This window comes from Fistularia commersonii, chromosome 26, assembly GCF_037954325.1.
Source record: "Fistularia commersonii isolate RoL2024-O1a breed Wild chromosome 26, RoL_Fcom_v1.0, whole genome shotgun sequence".
Taxonomy (NCBI): Eukaryota; Metazoa; Chordata; class Actinopteri; order Syngnathiformes; family Fistulariidae; genus Fistularia; species Fistularia commersonii.
Window position 1 is genome coordinate 8865416 of NC_141309.1, and position 19097 is coordinate 8884512.

At 39.4% G+C, this 19097-nt stretch overlaps 1 protein-coding gene and 1 long non-coding RNA gene across 3 annotated transcripts in view; both read right to left on the reverse strand.

Moving 5' to 3' along the window:
• Positions 1–59: 59 nt before the first annotated feature.
• LOC147218501 (uncharacterized) lies at positions 60–2018 on the reverse strand. The gene is made up of 3 exons (XR_015108785.1): positions 1995–2018; positions 292–381; positions 60–198 (listed from the first exon to the last, which is right to left on the reverse strand). It is a non-coding gene; the product is annotated as an uncharacterized LOC147218501 (long non-coding RNA).
• A 7862-nt stretch (positions 2019–9880) lies between these two features.
• rhobtb4 (Rho related BTB domain containing 4) overlaps positions 9881–19097 on the reverse strand; it is a 38552-nt gene continuing 29335 nt past the window's right edge. For both annotated transcript variants that reach the window (XM_086173707.1, XM_086173706.1), the window contains 6 exons: positions 18827–19046; positions 17844–17962; positions 14914–15064; positions 14679–14767; positions 14442–14547; positions 9881–13058 (listed from right to left, as the gene is read on the reverse strand). In XM_086173707.1, the coding sequence (XP_086029833.1) occupies positions 12880–13058; positions 14442–14547; positions 14679–14767; positions 14914–15064; positions 17844–17962; positions 18827–19046 (864 nt within the window). In that variant the 3' untranslated portion in view covers positions 9881–12879. The remainder of the gene's footprint in view (positions 13059–14441; positions 14548–14678; positions 14768–14913; positions 15065–17843; positions 17963–18826; positions 19047–19097) is intronic.

Below are 19097 nucleotides of genomic sequence, written 5' to 3' on the forward strand. Positions count from 1 at the left end.
GCGTCATGACTTCACTCAGCTGGGACACTTGAAGAAGTGTTCACTGAGCAGTATATTTGACCAAGTCTCATGTATCATTTTTCTTTTTTTTTTTTTATTCTAGTGGTAGTAACTTTTGCGCTCACGGCTGCCTTATTTTAACGCCAGTTTGCGTTGTGTTCCGCCTCCATGCAACACATCCTCAGTGGTTACGTAAAGCTGAAAGAAAATGAAAAAAAAAAAAGTTTTAACATCATTAGTGCATGTAAATGTATGTTTTAAATCAGTGATCATGCACTGTTTCATGCGCACCATGGAATAGTGCGGTTGTAAAAACTGCCAGTCTTCCTCTTGACTTAGACCCTCCTCATCCCTGAAGGATGACTTCAGTGGGAACTTAGTCTGAAGCAAGCAATGCAGGGGGAAAACAGTGGGGAGAATGTGTCAGTGGTGAAGAACGGGGCTCTGTTCCATCGCTGCCCGTCAGTGACACACACACACACACACACACACACGTCCACACACACACACGCATACACATTACATACATAGGTCGAAAAGTGACCTCACAAACACGGCCATGCATTGATGCACATTCTTAGACATACAGACATGCCCCCACGGGCACACTTGGGCGGTGAACTCCAGACAAACTCTCACCAGTCATGAAAACACACATGCTCATTCCACAAGGACACACACACACACACACACACACACACACTATCACACAGGCACTGGTGTTTAAGTGTGGGTCAGTGGCAAGGGGTTTTGGATTATGGGAACCTTCCTGAGCTCTGTAATATACTTAACAGCCATTCTTAGATAATCTAGCACAGATGTAGAGGATAAAAGTCATAGGCTTTTTTTATTTATTTTATAATTTATTAAACTTGAGCTGGATTTCATCTCCTTAAATGTAACAATGTGGCAGATTGCTTTCATTAAGAGCTACATAAAAGCATACATCATCACAACAACCTGAATTAAAGTAAAGTAAAAAAATAATGAAGGCTGAACAATCCTGTGATATAGGATTCATCCATGCATCCTACCAAATTTAATTCCTTTAAAGGCACTTATTGTCTGTATCAGTCTTTGTATTCCCTTTACTCTTCAGACATTTTCTTTTTGTGATTTTAAAAAGGGCTACAGCACGTTTCAGTGTTACCAGGTCCAATGCTCAAAAGTACTTTAAGTACTTAAAATATGTTTCTTTTTAAATAGAAAACCCCACACCTTTTTTATGTTACTTTAATTGCAAATCAGAGAGCGTTGCGCCACTGTGAAATAAACTGCATGTCTGCAATCAATAGATATTTATAAAAAGAAAGGGAAAAAAATGTTGTGATGGTAATTGTTGTTATAATTTTGAGTAGCAGTAGTACAAGTGTTAGAATTAGTATTATAATAATACACATTTTGTTGTTTGGAAAAATAACACAAGTAGAAAAAGGAAAAACGTTAAACATACTGATTGTGTTATATTGTTATATAAACAAAGCTTGCAGGCCAGGGACTAGGATCATACATACAACTTCCTGTCATTACAGACCCTCTTGTCCTTTAAGACTCTGGAAATGTAGAGTGCTCTTGTTGCCTGTTTGTGAAGGGTATTTCCTGTGTTAGCATGACAGTGAATAATTGTACACTAACATAGTCATCAGCAACTTTACTTGACCATTTGTTGACTTTAAGTGATTCCTTAACTTATAAAAGATCTTTGTATTGACACCCAAACTTTCTGTGAGTATTTAAAACATAAAATAAACAAAAAGCACTTTATCGTGAACATGAATTGGTCCAGCTGTAGTTTTCCTGTGGTATGTTAAGGAGTGTATGACAATTTTATGTGCCCTCAACAGGAAGGGCGGTGCTGACAGGTCAAAGATTAGTTCTTGGGTCACTATCCATCTGTTGTCATTTGACTTTATATGTACTCGCACTCGACTTATTCAAGGGCAGTAAATAAGGATGTTCTTTTTTTGTTCATGCTGTCACAAACGCCGTCTTACCTGTGTTATTTTCGCAGAGCTTTGTGAATTGGCAGTTTCACAATATGAGGTAATCCTCTTCCCAGCAGTGGCATCATGTCATTGCCATCCCGGATATGGAAACGAAAGTGGCTGAAGGAGAATTTTGTCAGCGGCGATGCTGGAACTGGGCACAGTGGAGAACACACACCTTTACTTGACGGCTACAGCAGCAGGGGGCAAGCAGCTCCATAATTTGAACAGAAATTACAATTTTGGTAAGTGAGGATGCCGGGAATCCATGATAAGAAAAGGAAACAGATATGTACCTGTGTGGAATACAAAAGGTATCATTTTGAGAAATACCCAGAGTAGGCATGTGTATGAGTTTGTGTAAGAGACAATAAGAAGGAAAGAAGAGAGAGAAAGTTTCACATTCTCTGAGAGCATGGGTGTCCTCCCTTCAGACTTCCAGGTGAGGTCACTGCTCAGCTATGCGCCTTCACAACAACCTTGAGATATCTTCCCCTTGAGCCTCCTGAGTATGTCCAAGTATGTATCTGTGTGAATGTGCTTTTTTTAAATCACAGTCGAAGCTCAGTAAATACAAACACATGTAATGAAAAACAGGATTTTCCAATCTCCTCCTTTGTTACTTAACAGAAGCCTTTTGTCTTTGTCTTGTCTCGCTTCAGTAAAATATTACAAATGTCAGGGTATGCAAGGAGGGAAATAAAGGACTTCAAGTACCCATGTCTGTTTTCCTTAACTGCTAAAAAGTATACTGAAAATAGTCTATAGTCCACCGAAGATTAGGCATTTCTAAAGTTTGCTGTGATTATTGTTATACTGAGGTGCTAATGTGTCTTTGTGTGCAGTCAGTCCACATGAAAGATGGTGGTCTGACTTTTTTGAAATGCTCATGGGGCGTGCATGTTTGCACACTTATTCTAATGTATGTATGAAATGCAGAGTCAGTGGCCTGGCAGAGAGTATTATTACTCAATGCGCTGCTTCTCAGTCTCAGCCCCTGACATCTTTCATACGCATTGCCAGGGAAACCACACCCAAAGCTGGTGCCAAAAACGAGGTACTGGAGGAACCAGTGGGCCTGCTGCCAGATGGTGACGTTTGCCTCGATGAGTCAGAGCACTTTTTACAACTATAAAAGTTAAATGAGTTGTACTGTTGCTAGTGTGATGAGAAGCCTGTCAACATTTCAAAAAGAGCTGAACCTAGGCACGACTCTTTGTCACAGTAGTCTAAGGAGTTACTCGATCCATGAATCGGTCAAATTATCAACAGTATTTCCAGTGTTAACTTATCCTATGCTTGCAGTGATACCTGTTACAATGTGATATTTTGAATAGTGCAACTACCAGCTTGTGTTCCCCAAAAAATGTTAAAACTAGTAAAGGAAAGCCTGACATAAGAAGAAAAGCATGTGTTGAGTAAAGTAACATTCCCAATGTGATTTATTTTTCATCAATATCATGAATGCTCAGTTTCTGTTTGCATTTGGGTTCCTCTGTCTGAGGCTGGTTTAATCCCACTGGCAGAAGAAGGGCATATTAATATTGAAAGATACACAGTCACAACAGCCAGACTCTCAGGCCGAACCAAAATGCTCAATGAAACTGAAGAAACAAAAAGAAAAGGATTAGATCGATATAAAACTGATTTCTATTAGGGGCTCGAACCATTTCTAGACTGTTATTCTGAAATCCAAATCTATGTTTTGTACTCCAGATCTTCTATGATTTCCTGAGGGATCTCTGGGAAATGAGAGCCAGATGTGATAATGTCAGCACATGAGCTGTGTACTGTGGGATCAGAGAAGAGGTTGGTGGAAATTTGAACACACCCCCCTCATAAAACAGTTGACATGATATTGAGGTCTGACAGTAATCACCCACTGTACAGACCAAGGCTGTTGGTCATCGCTGAGGTCATTGCCACAAACACATGCTACATCCAGTGTTCACTAAAGTAAGGAAACCGATGTAAATAATTGCTTGTCTGATGTTTCTGTGGTATAGGAAGCCTGGCATATGCCTTTTTTTTTGTGATGTGATTCAAACACATGCTCCCACACACCAAAGCAGTATCTCAGCACAAATGTTCTACTGCCCACAATCACCACCCTCAATGACAGAGGCACAAGTATCCCACTAACTGGATCATACAACCTTCACTTGCCACCCATTTTAAGTTAAGCATCGTCAGCCACATCATTTAAGAATCTCCATGGCAACTCCTGGATCTGTCCCACATTGGTTTGTGGTAATTCTTTACTAGACTTGGTTGATTAAAAATCCCAGCTCAGATTAACAAGGAATAACAGAATACTTGAACGCGGCGGTATTATAAAATGTGTTACAATTAAAAAATGTAAGGGGACATTTCATGCTGGCTCTATCGTTCACACAATGATGACAAAAATGCATTTCTTCTATTTTACTCCTTTATTAATACTATGATCATAGAGGTCCATAAATGCATTATGGCACTGCAATGGGATGACTTATGAACATATCACTACCCTGGGTAAGGTTTTGGTCCTTAGGGCACACTGGTTTGCTGTGGTTGTTTTGGTTGGCAATTGCACTGCTTTGCACAAGTCAGTACAGATTACTCCTGATAGCAGCTTAATCCAGAGTCTTCCTAACATACAGCTGATAGTCCATAACATATTCCCCTGAGTCCTACCTTACTCATGTCACACTAACACTCCATTTAAAGCCCTATAGAACAAGTTTTTTGTAATCAGATCAAGATGCATATGAGGTTTATGAGTTAAAAAAATGTTTTTTTCTTTTCTTCACAAACGATACAATTTAAAATGTTCCCCTTCAACCTTAAAGCCAGGCTCATTCAAAGTGAAATCTTAAATATCAATGTGGAAAGCAGACATACAGATGTGAGATCTTTCCCCCCTTCTTTCTTTACAAATATGGGGCATCTTTGTCCACCAGGCTGTGCTGCAGCTTTCCAATTGTCCTTCTTTTGTCTGCATAATGTTCCTTCCTCAGTTTGAAATTACTGTTTATTTTCTTTCATATTACCCACAATTTGTTTGAAGTCGCAGGTTCTATGGTCTTCTCCTTCTTCCTTTACTTTTAGTTTTTCCCTTCAGGGGTCACCACAGAAATTCAACCTCCATCCAACCCTATTATCTGTATCCTCTTCTCTCACACAAACATAATGTCCTCTTTCACTATATCCATAAATCATCTCTTTGGTCTTCCTCAAGACTTCCTGCCTGGAAGGAAAACTCAGCATTCCCTCTACCAATATATTCACTATCTCCTCTTAACATGACCGAACCATCTTAGTTTGGCTTATTTTCTAACATGTGCTGTCCCTCTGATGGACTCATTCCTGATCCTATTCATCTCCTAAAGTGAACCCCAACATCATCTCTGCTTCTTCCAGCTCTGCTTTCTGTCTTTTCTTCAATGCCACTGTCTCTAAACCATACAGCATTGCTGGTCTCACACCTTTCCTTTCATTCTGGGCGATATTCTTCTACACCTCGGACCACTGATACTTTTCTTCATCTGTTCCAACCTCCTTTAACTCATTTCTTCACCTCTTTTCCATGCTCTCCAGTGCTCTGGACTGTTGACCCCAAGTACCTGAAATCCTGCAACTTCTTAATTTCCACTCCCTGTAGCCTCACCATTCCACCCGGGTTCCTCTCATTCATACACATATATTCTGTCTTGCTGCGACTAACATTTATTTCTCTCTTTTCCGGAGCATAACTCAACCTCTCTTGATTTTCCTCCAGCTGTTCTCTGCTCTCACTACAGATCAAAATGTCATCCGCAAACATCATTGTCCATCTAGATTGCTGTCTAACCTCATCTGTCAGCCTGTCCCTCACCACTGCAAACAAGAAGGGGCTCAAAGTTGATCCCTGATGCAGTCCCACTTCCACCTTGAACTTCTCTGTCACACCTACCACACATCTCACCACTGTCTCACATCTCGTATATCCTTATCTTTCATCAGACGAATCTGCTGTATATCCTTTCCATTTTCTCTCTCTGTTTTGCCAAGCTGTATAAATCGCTCTCCCTCCTTATTGACCAACCTAGCATGCAAGTCATCATACACCCTTTGTTTGGTCTTTGCTACCTCTGCCTTTACCTTGAGCTGCATCTCCTTGTCATCCTGTCTGTTCTCTGAAGTCCCCTCAGTATCCCACTTCTTTACAAACCCCTTTCTCTCTATATACTCCTGCAGTTCCTCATTCCATCACCAAGTCTCCTTATCTACTTTCCTTCCAGAACACACACCAAGTACTTTTCTACCTGTCTCCCTGATCACATTAGCTGTAGTTGTCCAGTCATCTGGAAGATCTCCCTGACCATCCAGATTCTTTTTCAACTCCTCCCTTTTAAGCTTCCACCACTTCGTCCTCTGCTCTGCCATTGTCCTCTTTATCTTTCTTGTCACCAGAGTCATCCTACAAACCACTATCCTATTTTGTCTGACTATACTCTCACCGATCACTACTTTGCAGTCGCTAATCTTCATCATCTATACAAGATGTAGTCAATCTCTGTGCTCCTTCCTCCATTCTAATAAGTTACCCCATGTTCCTGTCCCTCTGGAAAAAAAAGTATTCAACTACAACTATTTCAATCAATTTTGCAAGTCTACCACCATCTCTCCCTCTTTGTTGTTATCCAGGGTACCAAAACTGCCAATGGCTTCTTTATCACTTCTATTGCCTGCATCAACACGTAACTGCACCAATTATCACCCTCTTGGTTGTGGTTATGTTGTGGTGCAGGGGGTTAGAGTGGTCTACTGAACTGTTGTTGTGAACCCCTGACTCTGTCAGCAGTCAGGGGTTCAGTTGTCAACAGCTGCCCTCTGTTCATGGTTTGGCCATGATGGTGACCAGTTTTTGCTGATTTTGTGGTTTGTGTATAACTGACAATAAAGGTATTTCTTCTTTTCACATCTGGGGATGTTTTGCATCACTTCATCTAACTCACTCCAGAAATTCTCCATCTCCTCTAAATCATATCCCACCTGTGGGATGTAGCCACTAACAATATTGAGCAGCACACCCTCAATTTCCAGTTTCTGACTCATAAGTCTATCTGACACTCTTTTCTCCTTTAGAACATTCCTAACAAACTCCGCCTTCAAGATAATTCCAACTCCAATTTTCTTCCTGTTCTGCTCCTAAGCTTCCAGCCTTGCTACATTTCCATCTTGTGTCTTAGACAGACAGTATAGCTATCTTCCTTCTCTGCATTATGTTAACCAACTCTCAAGCTTTTCCTGTGATCGTCCAACATTCAAAGTCCCAAATCTCAGTCCCAGACCCTTGCCTTTCCTCTTCTCTCTCTGTTATCGAAAATGCCCCCTCCTCTCCTTCATTGACCCACAGAAGCCTAATTTCCACTGGTACCCTGTAGGTTATTAGTCCCACAGGGGATTGTTGATAACTCTGGCTTTGACTGATCCGGCATAACATGTTTAGGTTTGTTTCGCATTTTTGGTTTTGGCACAAGTTTTACACCGGAAGCCCTTCCTGACACAACCCTCTGCATTTATCCAGGCTTGGGACCAGCTCAGAGAGACACTGGCTTGTGCCCCTCTGAGGCTAGATTGTTCTACGGTTTCTTGCCACAGTCCAAAACAAGCAGGTTAATTAGAAAACAATAGGAAAATCGCCTTATAGTGTCAAGAGAAGGTGAATGGTTGTATTCCTCTATACATGGCCCTGCAATTGACTTGCAACCGGTACAGCTGGAATAGACTACAATATCCCCCTCAACCCTGAGTGTAGGATAAGCATTGGATAATGGATGGATGGATGTTGCAAGTCAATTTTCATGAGTTGTTTTTTATACCTTTTCCAGAGTTCAATACATGTATCCATTTGCAAAACATACAGTAAAAGAAAGTAATTAGGCACGTTTGAAAGAGTTTTAATTAAATCCATCAAACATCAAAATACTGAAAGGGCAAAAAAAAAAAACATTTTTTCAAATTTTCTTTTTTCAGGTTTTTTTTTTTTTTTTTACAAATCAGTGGTTCAAAAATATTTTTTTGTCTCAAAAACAATTTGCAACAGCAGCAAACATTCTGATTGTTGTATGTTGTGTTTTTTGACAGCCCTTAATAATTGTGAAGGTGGTATAATCTTACTCTTACCCTTTTACCCTTTTAACATGAGCAGTAAAAGTAAATAAAACTCCTATGAATCAAAGGAAACAAAAGTGCACAACAATGCTATTCAGTTTACACAATCCACCAAAGAATTACAGAAAAGACAAAATCACACCATGTCTCTCTATATTAACACACTCCCTGTCCTGGGCATCTTTGTGGATACAATCAAATGTATGCAACAGCTTAGTCAATAGATTCAACATGGTCATCAGTTACAAGGTTATGGATTCTTGCAAATTACTACTTAATTCAAATTGTATACATTGTACTTAACCTTGGATAACAGCTATGTTAATTAAAGCAAAATATATGTTATTGTCACAATTGATATCTTACTTCATCCTATGAATCGTTCACAGATCTTTATCCCCAACTTACGTTAAACTTATCAATTCATATATGCAAGTTAATAAAATTGCAGCCAAATAGTGGAAGAAATAGGGTATAATACTGGTGTAATATAATAATTTGGTGAAGAAAATGATAAAGACAAAGTGGAAAGGAAATTTCAATTTCGATTTTTTTTAAATGGTAATTATAAAGACTTCACAAAAGTTGAGTTAGGCTACATAATAGTAAGTGCAGGCACCTGAAAGAGACATATTTTGTTAACTGCTGGTATATTGAGTTTTCTGAACATCTCAAAATTTAACTTAAGCAGAATCCGTATTGAACGTCAAAAGACCTATATCTTACATGATCACATCAAGTTATGATTATGCCAGGAACTTCTTATGCCTCAAAAGAATAAAATTCGCAAGAGCCAATTCACACAAGCATTAAGATATTGTACATTAAACAAAGCTGTATACCTTTTTTCCTGTGCTTACATGTGTGTAATTCTTGGCTTATTAACATTAAATCGAGCTCAGAAGGCTGCACGTGCAGTATTGTACACCTGTTCAAAGCTAAGAGAGTGAGATTTCACTGAAGGCACATGAAAGGAGACACCAAGACACAATAAGGTGTTCTCTCAGTCACCAGGGCCTTGTATACAAAAAGGAAGGTCAGGCCTACAATTAGGAAAAGTACAAAAAAAAAACTGGTAAAGTATAATTTAATAAAACAGAACGTGACACGTTCAATGGTTAAAAAGCTACATAAGTGTGACCTTGTTGAGTATAGCTCTTGCAGATAACTGCTGAGTAAATAGTCAGTGCTCACAAAAGCTTAATTTTTTAAATACTTTAACGACCAATATTGCCCTCGGTTTGTTTGTATTTTTTATTTGATTTTTTTTTGCTTTTCCAGCTTGGCATTATTTCTACTCCTCACAGCTCAGCTGTTCAATCAATTATGCCATAATAAATAGTTGAATATTTATTTAATTTTGCCATAACAGCAGAAGCCCAACTGCAAAGTAAAGTATTTTTCTGTAAATAATTGCCAATATCTGAGCCCGGAAACATGCATCATGCTTTCTTTAATGTTTCATGCAACCGAAATCCAATCATTATCCATGGCTTTCTGCTGTTTGAGAAATTCACAAAAATATTTAATTAAATCCTTTAGTTAATTTTTTTTTTGTCAAAGCTTTTGAGCTCAATATCCATACCAAACTTCAAAACATGTGCTTTAATTATCTTATTACCTGTACTAACCAAATAAAACTGCTTTAGCATGGTGCAAGAGCAACCACTACTTCTGAAAAAGGTTTGTGAAGCAAGCTCTATGAATGCTGAAGCAATATGTCTAAAAATGTATAAGGTTATGCTACTTTATACTGATTTTTTTTTTTTTTTTTCTAATTTAATAACAACTGTATCAGTATATTGTCATTGAATAAAAAAGGAGAGCTACTGGCAGTCAGTGCCATCAAAAATTTCAGGATGAACCTATATAGTTGATGTCAGTGAACTCTGCACTGAGTAAGTTATGGAAAATTTGGAGATAAAAATAAGAGGGTGGGGTGCTACTATCACCAGGTTTAGAAAGACGCTATGAACCATTCATGCTGAGCTCAAGTCCTTGACAACACAAAAGAAAACGAAAGTGCTATACAAAGTGTCATTATTAATGACAATTCTACAGAAATTAGGCCACTAATTTCATTCAAAAAGTGGTTGTATTCAGCACACAAGCCTGTCAGTGGTCACTCAAAGCCTTTGCTTTCTTTTAGGCTGTCCTTTTAAAGTTTTATCGAAGGAATCTACCAGTCATTTGTATCGTGACTCTACAATCACTTTTGGAGCAGAGAATCCAAAGTTTGAAGTGAATATACTTTCAACCAATTAGTTCAGACAGAATATTATCCTAAGGCCAAGTCATTATACCAACCCGTTGTGTCATACTGAAGATATTCAAGGGGCAAGTCAACTCAAGGCCATTAGTCTGAATAAATATAAGTACTCCACAGGCCCCGTTCAGGTTGGCACAAAGATCCCAATAAAAGGAATAAAGGAAGAAATCTAAACATCATTTCACAATAAATGCATTGTCATGGCCATTGTCTTGTGTATCGATTGATGTCAAACACATCAGCTCCAGTAGGGGCTGAGTGGTGCTGTTGTCAGAATATTTAAACAATGTTTTGTTGGGTTGACTATAAGGCACATGGACATTAAGAAGAGGCTTAAGTGATCATGCCAATGGTTAATATCCCAAATTTAGTTCAGCATGAAAGCAATGCTGGATGAGACTTTCACTCAGTGGAATCTATTCAATTCTCACTTCTGTCTCTTGAGATCCCACAGGACCTGGATCTTCAAAGCTGACAATTACTTGAGCACATCACCCATGAGGAACTGCAGAATACACCGCATCTCATACAATCCCCCTCTTACAGTTCCCTGGGTAAAAATGTGGTTTACAAATCAAAAAATAGAGCATAGTGTTAATAGAAGCTCTTCTCCCGAAAGTATTTTTCACATTCATACCAAAAGACCAAAGACATTTGCACCTCTATGGAAAAATCCAATTTGCTCTTATATGCATATATACATGGAATCATGTGTCACACTGATGACAGCAATTATAGCAAAAGCAGTAAAAACCAAAACAGGTGTAAAATCACTGTATAGCGGATCAGAAATAGACCCCTTCCAATCTCAGTGACCATTTACAGACCTAAGGTATAATGTGCCCTCATGTGGCATCTTTGAAATTCTTATGCACATTGACTGGAAGTTACACTTGATGACTAGACAGACATGTATACTGAGGGCAGGTATCTGTGTGTGTCTGTCATGTGGTCACTCTCTTGATGGGTTAAGCACCAATTCCAATGAAAGGAATGGAAGGCATTTTCTACTAGTGACACTCTGCTGACACTGCAGACCAAAACCCCCCTGTGGGATTCAAACATCACTATATGCTATTTTATTATTATTATTTTTCACCTGCAAACCAACGTCTCTATTTGTTTCCATCCTTTCTTTGAACCACAGAGGCAGAGGAATAGAAATAAAGAAAGTGAGGAAGAAAGAGATTAAAAAGAATCACAGCTTTGGTATTCAAAGTGAGGTGAATAACATTTTGCATGTGCTTTTGCTTTATCTTTAAATCGCTGCAAGGATATAAAGATATTGATGATCTTGATCTTATTCATTAACACTACAGAGAAGAAACCACATGCATCACACCTCCTGTTAGTATGTAATGCTGGGGCCCTGAGCAGTGCTCCCCCAGTGGTGCAGGGGTGTAAAGGCAGGCAGGCTGAGGTGCTTCCATGCTACCTAGTGGTCATGGACGTTTTTGTGTTTAATACTGTGTCCATCTGTCTTCCGCTGAAGAGGTAACAAGTAAGGCTAGCCCTCCTTACCAAGCTTTTCTATTGAGTGGTCACTTTGAATGTCTGTAAAGTGCAGGTTGGTGAAACCAACTTATCAAGGAGAGCTTGTGGGTTGCTTTTTTGCTCATGTGGTGTTGATGAAGAGGGAGTGGCAATCACTAGAGATAGACAATGAGGACCACATCAAAATAAAAAGGAAGTGGAAAGCTACGATCAAGACTCCCCACAGGAGTCCACAAGCTCACAATCAGTTCTTCCATCAGTCACATCTTTGTGGTTCCTTTGTGATGATCATCATGGTCCTCAGCACTTCCTGGGAGTAGTTTACACCATTTCACCTGATGACAGTGTCCTAGAAGGTGCTAAGAAATTAGTCACATTGACTGTTAGACTGTGTCAGTTCCTGGAAATCCAGTGCTGGTTTTAGAAAGGTGGATCTTATGCACGGGCCTATGTGCATGCTAACAGTCAGTGCAGAAATGAAGGCAGAGGTAAGCTCCCATACAGAACTGCAAGTGGGTAGCGTGTAAAAATCATTAAGGTCCATGTAAAAGATGAAAAAAAGAAAGAGAGGGCCCTTGCTCCCAGTCCAGTCACTCAAAGGCTTGGACACTACGAGTGCTGGTGGAGGGACAGAGCTCCTTTGGAGGGAACAAAGGACGATGCAGCACGCTGAAGACCCTTGCACATTGGGGCTTCTAGGAAGCACTCAACACAGAAGCTTCATTCAATCATCACCATACACTAATGCTCACCCATCCACAAGTCCACACTTTTCACACAGGCATATCAAAAACCACTCATCAAGTTGCCCGCAATTTTGAAGAGGCACATACATTCTCCCTTAAAATGTTGACACTAACACTGACAGCTCTCTACTGATGAGAGGGTTCAAAGCCACCTCTTTTATACCATTGTTACAAGGGTGTTGTGTATCCCTGGTTGGATGACCCATTTCAGGAAAAAAAATGAAAAAAAAAACAGTAAGTAAAATGCTTAGGAGATGTGCGGCGAAGAGGATGGATGTCTCCAGAAACACCAGCCACGTTTGGTGTGTTGCTTTCGCAAGATCTCTTCCTCATGCTCACGTTCCTTCTGAGATCGCAAATAGCGATCCTCTTCCTTTAGGAACCACACAGGAGGCCAGCGCTGCTTCTCAAAGTGCCTCTGGTTCTCTGGAGAAAAAAAACACAGAGCTTTTTGTATGTAATGAAAAACTGGTCAGGAAAATTGACATTTTCAAAAGGGCAGGTAAACATATTGAGTCATGGTGATATTAGTTTGCAAATAAGCGGACAAGTGAGCAAGTCATTGAACCAAAAAAGTGGTTGGATTATTTTAAAAACCGCACACATACCAGTGTTTAGAACACAGAGTTTACGTGGAACTTAATATTAATGTGCCGTATTTTCCGCACTATAAGGCGCATTGGATTATAAGGTGCACCTTCAATGAATGGCCTATTTTAAAATTGTTCTACACATATAAGGCGCACCGCATTATAAGGCACATAGAATAGAAAGTACTGTAGTGGCTGGGGTTGCGTTATGTATCCACTAAATGAAGCTTCACGAAAGGGAATGTCAACAAAGCAGTCAGATAAGTCAGTCAGTCAAACTTCATTAATAGAATACAAACCAACATTCTGACAACTCCATTCACTTATTCACAATACGGCACCGTACATACCGGTAGCTCTTACCGGTATTTGCCCCGTCTTTGTTGGAAACAATGTATTTCCAACTCCTTTTGTAACACTTCAAAGCTTTTCATAAAACGGAAGCACCAAGAAGGACCACCTCTAAATTAATTGATCATGTCGCTAGTTAGCGCTGTAGCCTTCATTCGAATAGTGACTGTAGAGACGCTTCTACATGCTGCTCTCTGTTCAACAATCTCTATTCAGCCATCTCGCTTTGTTTCCTTGGAAACTCTGTTTAGTCTTCTTTACTTGGCGCAGGTCATCTTGTTGCTTCCTCCACTTCCATACCATTGATTCATTAATGTTAATTCTCTCGCTGCTGCTCTATTCCCTTGTTCTACTGCGTGACTGATCGCCCTGTGTTTAAACTCTGCGTTGTTAGTGTGTCTGGTGCCTGGAATTCCCCTTTACCATTTTTACCACTGCTCCTTTGGCAATGTCCCATGACTACGGTAGCCATAATTAATCAATATTGATCCATATATAAGGCGCATCGGATTACAAGGCGCACTGTCAGTTTTTGAGAAAATTAAAGGCTTATAGGTGCGCCTTATAGAGCGGAAAATACGGTAAGTCATACAGTAACTGCGCACTTCATTTACAAATCAACATGAGCGGAATATGTGCATTTATTTTTTAGATTATTTATATTTCCGTCATTTTCATTAGTCAGAATATGGGTAAGGATCATATTTATATCATAATAAAATATTAAATATACCACACTAGTGTTTGAATGATTCTGGGAGTGGGTGAATACAAAATAATATCCAGTGCTTTAGAACCGCAGGTGATAAAAGTGCTATACAAAAAAAAAGACAAGGTATTGCTTCCAAGAAAGGGGACATATTCCTACCTGAAGACATGGCCTTCATGTCTTTGGGAAATTTTCGACAGATGCTATTATAATTAGTGCAAATGTGATGAAGACACCAAGCTGATAGTTGCTTGGCATTATGGAACTGCAAAAGAAAAAAGATACACTCAAAGCTGTTTAACAAGCAACAACATTAATATACTGGTGTTGTCACTGATATGAGGATTAGTTCTAATATTAAAATATAGATTTCCAAGGTGAAAATAATGAACAAACCTGTGCAACTTCCAGGTATGCTAATACCTGTCCATCAATGTCAATTCCTTTGACAGCCAACTGTAGGAGTTCATCCACAGTATGTTGTTCTGAAGATGAACAAAATACATAGACCTTGATCTGTATCCATATTTAAGTATTACAGTCCATCATCATTTAATTTGGAATATTATTTAACTCTGTAAGCATTAAGCGGTGAATGACAATTTCTCTAAAGAGAATATCAATACTCTACCTGTGAGGGCAACAAGTCTGGGCAAACAAAGACGGTTGGCCAGAACAATTAAGTCTATGCACTCCAGAACAGGAGAGGGTGTTAGGAGGCCACAGTACAGGAACTCTAGCACACCCCGCATACAGGCCACAGTGGTGTTAGGAATGGATACCTGTAAATAAAAAATTACAATGATGAAACAAAAGCACACAAACAATAAAAAATATACATTTATTCAATATAAGTATCACTCCATATAATTGTAAGGTACAGAATGATGTATAGTATGTATATATTTAATATGACAGTGATGGTGTCCTAAGAAACCAAGAGATTTTATGACAAACAATGCACTGACTTTTAGAGAGTAACAGACAGAGGCCATCGCGTTTTAAAAATTCAAAGTGCAGAAAAAGGTGCAGATTGCTTGCTAGTTGCTGATAGAGATCTAAAAGTGCATACAGGAAGTGCTTTAGTGTAAATAAGGCAGTGCAGACATATAGTGGATGTGTATCACAGCTAGATTCACATCAGTGAAAAAAGTGACAGTTAGACAGACAGTTCATCATATAATTTACTTGTAATGAGAAATTAAATATTTTCATGTAAAAGACAAAGACAAATACCCAAGTGTGGAGATGATGACATGCAGATAAAAATGTGGGCACTAATTATCTGGAAAAAGGGTAAACTCCATTTGAAGATTGTGTGAAAGGACAAATAAACAATTATCTTTAACATGTCAAAAGAAACAGGCTTTTCTGAACTAGACACACAGGTTCAGTTGCTTTAACAAATGAATACAAACAAATCCATTGCGCAAAACCTTTTTTTAAAGTTAATTTCGAGTAAGGCCTCAGGGAACTATGTGCAAGACTGCACAATCAAAGCCTAGGAAGCAAGGTGGGAAAGTAGATTAAAAAAAACTAGAATGAAAGATGACCTGACCCATTCAGGAGCCACTGCAAGTATGCCTGCTAAGACACTCCAAACTCCACATCTAGAACCAATTAAGAGAACCTCTCCACTTCAGGACAGGACACCGCAGTCCACCTACACCTGAAGGACAAGGGCCATTTGTTTGAAGACAGCAATGTCCATATTCTGGCCAGAGAAGACAGATGGTTTGAGAGCGGAGCCAAAAAAGCCCTCTTTGTCAAAACACAAAAATCATCTTTGAACAGAGGTAGGGGCCTCAGACACAACCTTTCACAAACACACAACGCCAAACTGGGACGAATACCAAGACGCATTTGCACACACAGACGAGACCAATCTGCACCCCCCAAACAACCAGGAAAGACCCACCACCAGAACCATTGCCCGGCAACGTCCACATGAGCCTCAGGTCATGCAACCCAACAGGTTTTACTCCAGAGTGTTGTGGGGTCTGTTAGCTTTACATTTTCACATTTCAATCCAGATAATCCCACTACTGTATGTTGTGCTTTTGTTCCAATGAATGATGCTCCATTAGCATAACAACCCCCTTACACCTGGCTTCTGCATATCAACTTTTCCATTTAAACACCAAGCCACCATAACCTAGACCTGCCCAAAAATCTGGCAGTTGGAAACTTCCCATAGGAACTCATAGAACTGACAAAGCCTCTCAGATGAGGGTTGAAACATCTTCAAGCGAAGAAATTCAAGTCCAGTTGCAGAGACAAGACTATTTTGACAAGAAATCACCAAAAATCACAACACGGAGACATGGGTGCTCTCCAGAGCTCAATGTCCTAAATGAGACCAAGGAGAATTAATGTTACTATACTTTTGTGACAAGACATACAAGATAATTGCAAAGTCACTGTATCAACAGCCGTTTTCAGCTCTATCAGTATGTATAGGACAGTTATTAATTTTCTGCTGATTGTGTCCGTATCCATAGCAATTAAGCATGGACTAACAATGAGTTAGCATGAAAAAAATTTAAGAACTATTAGACAACATCTGCAGTGGAAAATTACATTTTCATGATACATAAAAGGGACATTTACATTATATGTATAGCATCAAATTGAGGATGAATTAATGCCAGAAAAAAATAACCTACACCAGAGTCACCTACACCAGAAAGAATTATTGCTAAGGTGCAACTGTTTTTACTCAGGGTCAACAGGCGGCCTATACTCTGGACCATACAACCAGACAAGGGGAGAACATGCAACTCCCACAAAGTGTACCACATAGGCGGAATCGAACCAGAATGCTTCTTGCTGTAGTCTTAAATCTGTTTGAAACAAGCTGTACTGCTCAGAGCTCAAACTGCCAATTTATGCACACAACAGCTTGAACACTGGAAGGTGTGAGCCTAAACTACTTAGAGGGAAGTGTAACATGAAAATGAAAAAAGAGCAGCACTTTCCTCGCAGTTGGGGATTGCTGGAATTTTTCGCCTAATGCATGAATATTGTGTTTTAGTGACACCTGAAATAAACAGATACAATTATACCGGGAATTGAAGAAAGAACATTTTTTTTGCTGAAAGCTGTTGCTCTCTCCTCTAATGTAGGTTATTTGACGCATATATGACAGGCCAGGAAGCTCAAGCAGTTTTTTGTGAGATTTTGTTTGAGATTGCTCGATGTAAAATTCTCTCAACCCGCTCCTTTAACAGCAAGATTACAGCCCTCACACCAGGTTGTGGTTTTCCTGACCTGAGACTTTCTTAATTATTATTACACGTGAAATGCAGAAAAGTAGATAAGGCAGCACTTTGTTCCTCAGTCTAGTAACAAGTAAACTGTCCTCAGGCGTTAATCTTTATGCATCTCCCAGAATATGTGCTGACTAAAGATGCTGATTGGGTTGCCCTTGAAAAGCCTGACCTGATTGTTGAAAATATCTTAAATGGATTAAGGTTAAGATTCAGGACACAATAGCTAAATCCCTTTAAGTGCTGAAATCTAACTCTATCCTCAATCTTTTCCCAACATTTTTGGACTCACCTCCTCAATGTAGCTTTCCATGAAAGAGCCACGGAACATGGCAGCCATCCAGTCACAGCTGGAGATGAGCAGAGGCTTGTGGGCCGGGAGGCAGCCATTGTCAAGTTGAAACACCACATCTAAAACCGGGGTGGGAAAAGAGCATTCATCTCGTGGAATGCCACAGAAGCCCAAGCTACAGAGGGGGGAAAAGACAGACAAGGCAGACGTCCAGACACACGCAGAGTAAGAAAAAGACAAACATACACACACAGAGACAAAGACACAGGCAGATAGACAGAGAGATAAATTGACAGAGAGACAAAATAGCTTCTGACACAGAGTAAGGGAAGGAAGAACAGACATAAGGTATAGGAAATGGGAATAATTATCAAATGAATCCTTTTCTGGAAATTGTGCAAATAGTGTGGCAATATAATGAATGCATACTGTATATGATTTTAATTGAATTTTTCAAGTGTTGATGAAATAAGTACCCATGCCTAATTCATCAATATAATCTTTAAGTTAATATGATTAGGACAATGGGAAAAGTATAGAAAGAGGTGAATGTCAGATAGCATTTGTTTAGACATGTCAGATGATTGCAAATGATTTCACAACATGCATACGGAACATTGTAAGAGGACGGAAACCACATAGATACAAGACACAGTAAGCTCAACAGGGTGACAACAAGACAATCGAGCAGATTGAGAAGCATAAGTCATCAAGTCAGTTGATGACTTTGAAAAACTTCAAAATATACTTAAACTACAAGGCACAATGCATGTTCTCCAGTAAAATTATGACAAATGTATAATGTGTCCAAATGTACACAGAATGTACATTTCTGAAAGAAAAACATGGAATAAGCTAATTCTTCACTCTGTATCAAATGCACATGACTTTCATTAATACATAAATAAATGTAAATAAACATCCGCAAGGCAGCAATGCTTTTAAGAATGTTCAGACCCTAAAAGATTGGCCCAGTGGTTTACCAGCAAAGGTCCCTTTATTGAGACACTCCTTGATGCGATTGGCTCTGCGGACATGAAAAGCCTTGGTTATCTCCTGGTTCATGAAACTCTCTCTGTTCAGAACGTTAGCCACCATCATCCTCAGGTCAAACACCTCAAGTAGCTCTGCAATGGTAGCCACCTGCATCAGGTCCCCCCTAGCGTCATCCAGACTGCCTGTGTACAGGTACTGAAGCACAGCCTAAAACAAGAGCAAAGGGGCAAAATAAGTAGTTTGTGATATTCTTTCCAT